The 10,414-nt window shown below is 38.1% G+C and overlaps 1 protein-coding gene across 3 annotated transcripts in view; it reads left to right on the forward strand.

Moving 5' to 3' along the window:
- Window positions 1-9,684, forward strand: part of tmem67 (transmembrane protein 67) — a 55,970-nt gene extending 46,286 nt beyond the window's left edge. For all 3 annotated transcript variants that reach the window (XM_017704026.2, XM_017704027.2, XM_037533780.1), the window contains 6 exons: window positions 2,224-2,340; window positions 2,448-2,564; window positions 6,373-6,477; window positions 6,580-6,682; window positions 7,093-7,235; window positions 9,223-9,684. In XM_017704026.2, coding sequence (XP_017559515.1) covers window positions 2,224-2,340; window positions 2,448-2,564; window positions 6,373-6,477; window positions 6,580-6,682; window positions 7,093-7,235; window positions 9,223-9,303 — 666 coding nt within the window. In that variant the 3' untranslated portion in view covers window positions 9,304-9,684. The remainder of the gene's footprint in view (window positions 1-2,223; window positions 2,341-2,447; window positions 2,565-6,372; window positions 6,478-6,579; window positions 6,683-7,092; window positions 7,236-9,222) is intronic.
- The last annotated feature ends 730 nt before the right edge of the window (window positions 9,685-10,414 follow it).

Raw genomic sequence — 10,414 nt, forward strand, 5'->3', positions numbered from 1 at the left:
AAAGCTAATACATGACTAGCAAACTGAGCTTTGAATACATAACATAATGTTTATTATATTATAATATAATTTTACATAACATAATATGTTTTCACTAAACAGAGAAAGATTTACTTAATGTCAAAAATAAGTGACAATTCTGAATGTTACATACTGATTTTAAGACTTTGGGACACTTCAAAACTATGAGATATATATTCTGCAAATATTTTATTGTATCTTTTCATGGGACAAAACTATAGAAATTAAATTTGGATAACTTCAAGTAGTCAGTGTACAGCTTGTATAGCAGTATAGATTTACTCTACACACAGCCATTAATGTCTAAATAGCTGGCAACACAAGTGAGTAAACCTCACAGTGAACGTGTCCAAGTTATGCTTAAAATGTCAATATTTTTTATGACCACCAATATTATCTAGCACTGCCTTAATCCTCTTGGGCATGGAATTCACTAGAGCTGCACAGGTTGCTACTGAAATCCTCTTCCACTCCTCCATGATGATATCACAGAGCTGGTGGATGTTAGACACCTTGCGCTTCTTCTCTTTCCACTTGAGGATGCCCCACCAGTGCTCTATTGGGTTTAGGTCTGGAGACACACTTGGACAGTCTGTCATCTTTACCTTCAGCAAGGCAGTTGTCATTTTGGAGGTGTGTTTGGGGCCGTTATTGTGTTGGAAAACTGCCATGCACTTTACGAAGGGAGGGGATCATGCTTCAGAATTTCACAGTACAAGGTGGAATTCATGTTTCCTTCAATGAACTACAGCTCCCCAGTGCCTGCAGCACTCATGCAGCTCCAGACCATGATGCTACCGCCCCCATGCTTGACTGTAGGCAAGAGACAGTTGTCTTGATACTCCTCACCAGGGCACCACCACACATGCTGGACACCATCTGAGCCAAACAAGTTTATCTGGGTCTCGTCAGACCACAAGACATGGTTTCAGTAATCCATGTTCTTGGACTACTTGTCTTCAGCAAACTGTTTGCTGGCTTTCTTGTGCGTCAGCTTCAGAAGAGGCTTCCTGCTGGGACGAAGGCAATGCAGACCGAGTTGATGCATTGTGCGGCGTATGGTCTGAGCACTGTACAGGCTGACCTCCCACTTCTTCAACCTCTGCAGCAATGCTGTCAGCACTCATGCGTCTATTTTTAAAGCCAACCTCTGGATATGACATTGAACATGTGGACTCAACTTCTTTGGTTCACCCTGGCGAGACCTGTTCCAAGTAAAACCTGTCCTGGAAAACCGCTGTATGACTTTGGGCACCGTGCTATAGCTCAGTTTCAGGGTGTAATCTTCTTATAGCCTAGGCCATCTTTGTGGAGAGCAACAAATCTACTAGAGAGTTCTTTGCTATGAGGTGCCATTTTGAATATCCAGTGGCCAGTATGAGAGAATTTTACCCAAAACACCAAATTTAACAGCCCTGCTCCCCATTCACACCTGGAACCTTGTAACTCTAAAGAGTCACATGACACCAGGGAGGGAGAATGACACAATTGGCCACAATTAGGACATGTTTAGTGTGAGGTGTACTCGCTTGTGTTGCCAGCTATTCAGGCATTAAAGGCTGTGTGTTGAGTTATTTTCAAATCTATACTGCTATACAAACTGTATACTGACTACTTTAAGTTAAATCAAGTTTCATTTCTATAGTGTTGTCCCATGAAAAGAATAATGAACAGAAGAAATTTGCAGAAATGTGAGGAGTGTACTCACTTTTGTGAGACACACACACACACACACACACACACATATATATATATATATATATATATATATATATATATATATATATATATATATATATATATATATATATATATATATATATACATATGTATCTTACTTCTTGCTCTACAATGTAGTGGTATGGCTAAAATAAGGCTCCGCCTAAGGACCTAAACTCTTTGTTTGTTTAATGTAAAAATTTAAATCATGATAAATCTAAATCTTTCAACTTCACTTGAAAAGATTTTCAGTAAAAAATACCCTAACAATTATGACTTTGTATATATTTAGCTTATTACTATCATAATGCCTTAGGTTTAAATAGATCATAACACAATCCTTGTAAAAATGTAAGTTCTAAATACTTAATTGTTTTTTACTTTTTTTTTTTTTTTTTTTACTGTGAAACAGACTCCCAGCTAATTTGGGAAAATATGCAGTCAGCTTGTTTCAGTTACCATGCTCGTGTATGTGTTTTTTAGATATCAGTCCTACTGCTTTCTCACCGATGTTTTGGCTACTACATCCATGGGCGTTCTGTTCATGGCCACGCTGACACAAACATGGAGGAGATGAACTCTAACCTGAAAAGAGAGGCGGTGAGGTGCTGCTCATGACTCACAATGCTGCAGATTTTGTTTCTGTGTCGTGCCAATATGCTTTCCATATGTGTTTGTGTGCATGGGTGTTTGGGTTTTTTCCACAGGAGAATCTGTGTGGACAAAGAGGATTGTTGCCAAATTCTGATGTTCAGACATTTCAGATTTCTATAACCAGCCGTCTGAGGGCGCAGTACGATCGCATCCTGGAGCCGCTCACTAGAGTAAGCGCACTTTCAAACTACTTTTTTTATTCACTTATTCTGAATGTTTGTTATATATATAAAGCACTGCTTTTGACAGTGAGTGTTCACACTTGTCAAAACCAAGCTTAAGAAGAGATTGGTCCAGACAAGGTAGGTGTAAAAGTGGCTTAAGGTTCACTGTTGGTGGGAACACATTTTTACAGTGGTTTACAATTCAGTATTAGAGAACGCTTTCTTTTTTTTTCTAGCCGCACATCAGCACTGTACTGTCTGCATAATCTGCCTGTTGTAACATCTGAGTCTTTGATGCTCATATCATTCTTATAGCATGAGCTGCTGCTAATAAAGGTAGACTAAAAAAAAGGTAAATAAAATAATAGCAAAGATATGCGTTTGATTGGCAGCGGTGTAAAGAGTACTAAAAATCCCTACTCAAGTATAAGCACTGGTTACTGTAGTCATAATTTACTCAAGTAAATTACAAGTAAAGTACAAGTATTAGCAAATTAGTAAATAAACTTACTCAAGTAAGAGTTCATTAAAACAACTACTGTACTAAAAAACTAAGTACTAAACTAGGCTGCATAAACAGGTAAACTGTAGGCTGTGGGAGACACCTGTTAACTAAAGTAACTGACAGGCGCTTGTAATAAAATATACGTAACAGATGTTTTATAAACAGAAGCATTATAAAAAAAAGAAGAAAACCATACACACAGTACCTGTTTAGCTCGGATCAGCTAGCTCGGCTAATGCTCCCTCAGGCTGGAGTTGAATTGTAAGAATGGATCTCAGCAGGCTTCTTGAAAATGAATACAGATGACCGTTTGGATGCAGTCTATTCCTCTTGTGTGCTGGTTCATTTCTCCTCTGATCTTCTCTGCTAAACTGCACAGCTCTGTAGTGTTTTTCCTGCCGTAGCTGCTTTTTTTTTATTGGTTATTTAACCTTGTGTCATTCTTTCTGGTTTCTGAGCTGATATGCTCATAATTTATTTTGTATGGTTGTGAAAATTAAACTAGCAAAGTAAAAGTATTTAATTAAAAATGAACTCAAGTGTAAAAATGCTATGATTTAATTCTACTCAAAGAAGTACAGTTACAGGGAAAACTGTACTTGATTACAGTAATGAGTAATTGTAATTCTTTACTTACACCTCTGGATTTTAGCAAATGGATTGCGGAACATTTTTTTGGCCAACCACTGATTGATTAAATTGAGATGTGCAAATCAGTCATACAGAAGCTGATGTCAAGTCAGGTTTATTATTATATCTATATATAGTACACATTGTGAGGTGCAAGCATCTCTTTTGTCTATTTTTCTCTTTTGTGTTGGCAAATTTCAGGGTAACAAAGCACATGCCTGCAGAATTTCTGAACAATAAACACTTGCATGTGTAATTTAGTGTGCTTTAGCTCTAACAGTATGAAACAAACTGATTTAAACAAAAATATCACAAAAAAACAACTCTGATTAACTCTAACAACACACTAGGTGTGAAAACAACCTTGAATTACCTGGTTGCCACAAACCCCACACAACTTTCAGTCTATGTATGCAAAGCATTCTCTTAAACACAAAAATTCAAGTTTGGCTATGGCTGTACCCAACACTGCAGTCAGCATGCTATAAATAAAAAGGTAATTATCCTAGCTCTAACCCCTACAATTCCCTTCTGTACTTGCCTTCTGTGGGGAATCCCCCCTACCAATTCTCTAAACAGCTGAGAGATGTTTCTGTTGGCAGCCCTTCAAACCCTCCGTTTGACTTGAAGGAGGAAGTCTATAAAAACAGTAGTGCCATACCCCAAGATGCACCAGTTTTTCCTACAACCCAATGACCTCATCAACTACACAACAGTCTTATGCCAAAGGTTCAATACCCTCAGTCAAAAGTATGTTTTGTTGAAAATGAATTAAACATCCACTAAAGCAAACAATCTTACTTTTCTGCATGTTTAATTTTTGTTTATTTGCAGAGTTTGACACATTTTGTTTTTTACGTATTTTCATTTAGATGATCAACATGACATGTAATTTAACCAGTTGCCAAAACATTTTGTATATGTTTACATGCTTTCAGCTAACATTACACAGCCATGTGTGTTGCTTATACATGATGATTGAAAATGCATTCTGAAATAGAAATAAAATAAAAGTAAGCACTAGTTAACATTGACAAAAGTTAGCTTATCCTACCCTGATAGTAGAGCAGTAAACGCTAGCTAACATTAACTAAAATTAGCTTAGCCTACTCTGATAGTAGAGCAAATCTCTCTCTGTCTCTCAACGAAGGCGGTCGCACTTTTCCTCCTCTCCTCTCCCTTATCTCTCCTGCTCCGCTTCTGTGTCTAGTCTACTGTCTGAACTCTTTACTGAGAGACTCTCTCCGCGCTGTTCTTCAAACCTAAAATATGGATTTGATTAAATGGTCTCTCGGCGCAATTGACACCATCTTCTCGACGAGAAGTTCTGGTTCGGGGGAACCAGCCTGTCCTGCCGGAACGTTTGCAGCTGGCTACACGATGGACGCATGGGAGAGCTGGCGTGTCGTGTGTCTGGCAGCTCTCTCCGTGGAGGATATTGAGGACGTCTACCTATTCAGAACCATGAGCACAGGTGCTTTGCTGATTGGATTGGGCATTGCCCTGGTGTATCGCAAAATTCGCAATGGGGGCAGCTGTCCACGGCCCCTTGAAGCTGCCCGACATGATTGACGTGGTGGGCAGAGCTGTCAACACTCAGACTTTGACTGTAAGTCGTACCCTGGATAACATCGTGGAGAAGTTGGTGGCTTTGCAAAGGAAAATGGATCGTTGGAGTGACCACAATGGACTTGGTGAGCTACCGTAAAAAATACGGCTACTCGCTCGAAGCCTGCAAACCTTCTTATCTGCTTTCGGCTCCCCGTATCAGCGCGGGCCTTGGCCTTGGCTGGTACATCATATCTCCTCCAGAGGAACACTGCTGCGAGACCCTCTCTTTATCCTCCTCCCCCACTTCCCTTTTGTTGACTCTGCCTGGGCCCGATCAAGGTTGTCTCCATGGCAGTGTTGCTGTGTTATCGCTATTCCACCCTGCGGACTGAGATACCTGGACTGGGATGCCGTGCAGGGGCGCCTTCTTCAGGCCCCTGTCCTTCCCCTCCCCCCTCTCCATATTTATACCCCCCTCCTCCTACCCTCCCCCCTTATCCCTCCCCCTTCCCAACGCCTTCAACGCTTTTACCCCCCGGTACAGTATGACGGGTTCGTTGATCAGCGCCGGATTAATGGCTGCAGAGCCGGATGGCTGCGTACTATGCGGGCCCCCCCCCCCCTCCCCCTTCCCCATCCCCGTTGCAAGTCCTGTGTATGTGTAACTGTATGCTAATGCTGAGGTGTTTTTTTTCTCCCTGTTCCCAGACTGAGTTTCCTTAGGAACTCAGTTGGGGGGGGGTATTTTTCTCCTCCCTTACCCAATGTATTCTGTTTCTTTTTCATAAATGAATTTCGTTGCTTGTTTCGGCAATGACAATAAATTGAATCCAATCCAATCCAAATCAGTAGCTGGCTAACTTTTACCAGTTGACCCCATTCACTGTTCACTATATAAAGTTTGCTGTGTAGTCAACTGACTGGAGAATGATGATGAAACAGCTGAAAGATTTAACACTGAGAATTTGAACAGCAATACAACATGGTTGATATTATGTAGTGCTCCATACCAGTAATAGGGCAAGATTTTGAATGCAACTTACACATTGGAATTACATTGGTGTAACTAAATAGATGACATTTATTTGCATTAGTGTAACTTAATAGATTACCGTCTCTTCCACACAGAGAAACGGGCCTTCGCGATTGGTCGACGCCTCAGCCAATCCATTTGAGCAGAGCACAAAAGCATATCACACCATGAACCGTTTCCTTGGCTCTGTTATCGATCATGTGAGTTCAGTTTATAATGATTTTTCATTGAACTTCATACATATAAATGGTACAAATGCCACTGCATTTTGGGTGGTTCTTCTGTTATTTCTATTTTGTTAGGCCCACCGTGAGATGGACTATATTGTGAAAGACAAGTTGCTGTTTGAAAGACTCATTGGAATGGAGTTTATCGAACCCATGGACAAAAGCATCTTTTATAATGGTAAACTCAATTTTTTATATAAATATATATATATATATATATATATATATATATATATATATATATATATATATATATATATACACACACACACACACACACACACACACACACAAACATCGCTGCTGTCAGAACAAAACTTTGCATCTCCATTTTGGTAATTTTTCAGTTTTTGACATCATTTGAAAGTACCTGATGCCTTTTACATTGTGTGTAAATTTCACGGTGAATGGACTAAAAAAGTCCTCTAAAATTACTTGGACAAAAAGTCTGGTTCTATTGACTTACATTAAAAGTAAAGTACTTTTTCTTCCTATATATATAATTTAGAAAATGCTTAGTTTTGTATTTTATTGCTTGTTGTGATTATTGCTAGTCAGTCACTGTGGTCATATGTTTATCTCCATCAGATGACTCTTACGCTTTTGCTGATGTGCTCTTCTATGGGAACGAGTCAACACTTTTAATCTTTGACACTTTGTTCTTCTGTGTGGTGGACCTGGGCAGCCAGAACTTTGTCCTGGCAGCTGTACTCACGTATCTACAGCAGCTGGTCAGTATGTATGTGTGTGTATACAGATGCTCATGTGCTTTCAGGTTTTGTCTATGAATGACTCACAGTAGAATATTCACACCAACTAATACAACCCTATTTCCAAAAAAGTTGGGGCACTGTGCAAAATGTAAACAAATTATTATATAATATAATAATTTAAACCCTATATTGAATTGAAAATAATACAAAGGCAACATGTCAAAGGTTGAAACTGAGAAATGTTATGGTATTTTGAAAAAGTTATGCCCATTTTGAGTTTGATGCCAGCAACACGTTCCAAAAAAGTTGTGAGACGCTGGTAAAGTTTTGTAATGCTAAAAATACATGTAGTATAACAACTCACATCTAATTAGATTAATTGGCAACATGTCAGACAAGATTGGGTATAAAAATCCCAGAGAGGCCTGCAGAAGTAAAGATGGGGAGAGGTTTACCACTCTGTGAGAGACTGGTGCAGGCAAATAGTGCAACAATTCAAAGATAACATTTCTCAACATAAAATGGCAAAGAACTTGGAGAAGCCATGATTTAAAAGATTCTGGAGATTCTGGACAAACCTCTATATGCAAGGTCGACAACAAATACTGGCATGCTACGACCTTTAGGATCTCAGACAGCACGGCATTAAAAATGGACAAAATTCTGCAGTGGACATCACAATACAGGATCAGGAACACGTCTGAAATCTTTTTCTGTGAACACAATTCATCACTGCTGCCTTCTCTGGGCCTGCACTCATTTAAGATGGGCTGAGGTGAAGTGGAAAAGTGTATTGTGGTCCGACAAATCACAATTTCCTTTTGGACATTATGGACGAAAGAGCTAAAGAGGGCTAAGGAAAAGAAAGACCATCCAGCTTGTTATCAGTGCACAATTCAAAATCCAACATCTGTGACATGACGTTAATGACCTGCACATCTGTAAAGGCAGTATTAATGCTGAATGATATATACAGTCAGAGCAGTTGTGGGTTGGAGGTTAGGGAACCAGCTTTGTGATCGGAAGTGCCCTTGAGCAAGGTACTTAACCCCCAACTGCTCCCCAGGCACTGCCCAATGCTCCAGGCAAGTGTGCACATTGCTCCCTAGTGTATGTGTGCTCATTGGTGTGTATGTGGTGTTTCACTGCAAGGATGGGTCAAATGCAGAGGTGAAATTTTATTGTGGGACTAATAAGGAGCACTTAACTATACTGGATATGGGTGTGGTAAACATGACTGTCCCAATTTCTTTTTTAAATATGTTGCTGGCATGAAATTCAGAATGTGCATATATATTTTTAAAAAATTAATACAATTTCTCTGTCAGTATTTGATATGTTGTCTTAGTACCATTTCCAATTAAACATAGGGTTTAAATGATTTGCACATCATTGCATTCTGTGTCTATTTACATTTTATAAAGCATCCCAATTTTTGGGTTGTATACAAATTTTTTGTATACTATTTTTTGCACAGTTTTCTTAAATGTCAATTATCATGAAAAGTATTTTTAAAAAGTCTGATTTACACAGTTTTCCCTTTTATCTCAAATGTATGTAAATATATGGAGTGTGTGGCGGACATTTTCAGACTCTGTCATACAACTTTACATATTAAGCCTTACACACAAATGCTCAAGTTGGGTTTCATGTTAAATGCAAAATCAACATTATACTGATGAAGGTATAATGAAATTCACTTACATCCTCAGAAGATATGTCCTTCACAAAGTTTTGACTGAGTTCTCTTTGAGTACTCTTTTGATATGCTTGCAATCATCAGATTCATCTACTCAGGGAAGGAGTCTTAATCAAACCAATGTTACAGAATATTCTTCCATTTGCATGCTAAAGTAGCAAACTTTAGACACAAAATCTGTCTTTCCTGATCAAATACATATGAGCATACATGAAGAATTGTATGCATTTGATTTTTTGGCAAACTGTTGTCTTTCTTAGACTGACCTTGTTTTGATGTGATTGTTTTGTTTGTGCATTCTCTCAGATCTTCAGGCTGATTCGAAATGGTTTGGGACGCAGGAACCTGGTCATAAAAACTCTGGTTGACAAAAGATTCCTCATCTAGTTTCTGGGTTTCAAATTTTCTACTCCGTTTTTGTCTTAATGAAGTTTTTACAGATGTCTATATTGCCAACTTTGATTGTCAAAGCTAGCTTTTTGAAATCTGTTTTTACATGATTTGGTACTATTTTCTTTGTTTTTCTTTCTGTAAATACAGTAGTTCAGTATTTTTGTGTAGAACATGAGATTACATATTTTTGTATATTTCAATTTCTACATTGACTGATTTGTATGAATGTTATGCTGTTTATAGGTGTGAACAATTTTTTGATATATGAATTTTGAGACTTGGTCTACATCATTTTGATCTTACTCTTTTTTCCGTTTTTGAATGTATATATTGTGCATATGGAAAAACAAAGCCAAATACAAAGTTTGTATTTAATCTAGGTCTTCAGTTCTTCAGTTCAATATCCTGCACAATCCTGAAGTATGCTTTGGGGAATTCCCTGATTTTTTTTTCCCTGATTCCTTGACCCTGACTAACTGCAAAGGTTTCGTCTTGATTCATACTTCTCTACCAATCTTGATTATAACACTACTAATCCATGTCAGCGCTACAAAATGCATAAAAAAAAGACTGGAGAGAAATAAAATAAACTTGTATTGATATGCATGAAAAATGTGTTTGTAGAACAAATGAGATGCTATGCAAACAAATGAAAATGATGTTACAATACTCAGAATATTAAGTCTTTAAGGGTAACAGTGAAGCAGTTATTCTGACAATCAATATAAAGGGTAAACATGAAGTAAAAAATTATTTACAAAGAGATCAACAAAACCATCTTATATCTCTAAAATAATAACTTCACATGAGAAGGAAAAAGACATGTTCAAGTTTTAACCCTCCTGTTACCTTCAAATTTACTGACATCTTTATCCTTTGGGGTCAATTTGACCCCAGCAATTTAAACCTCCAGAAAATTACTATAATTAAAATTGTTACCCAAGTTTATGTCACATACTATATTTGTTTGTTGATTACATAAATAGCCTTAAAAAAAAAAACCAACCCCCACCCACCCTCCCTTATATATCCAGAATACCTGTTATGCAACTATGGAGATATAGGCACGTCACCATAAAATCTCAATGATTGACCTAAAATTGAA

The sequence above is a fragment of the Pygocentrus nattereri genome, chromosome 24 (genome assembly GCF_015220715.1).
Source record: "Pygocentrus nattereri isolate fPygNat1 chromosome 24, fPygNat1.pri, whole genome shotgun sequence".
NCBI classification, from domain to species: domain Eukaryota; kingdom Metazoa; phylum Chordata; class Actinopteri; order Characiformes; family Serrasalmidae; genus Pygocentrus; species Pygocentrus nattereri.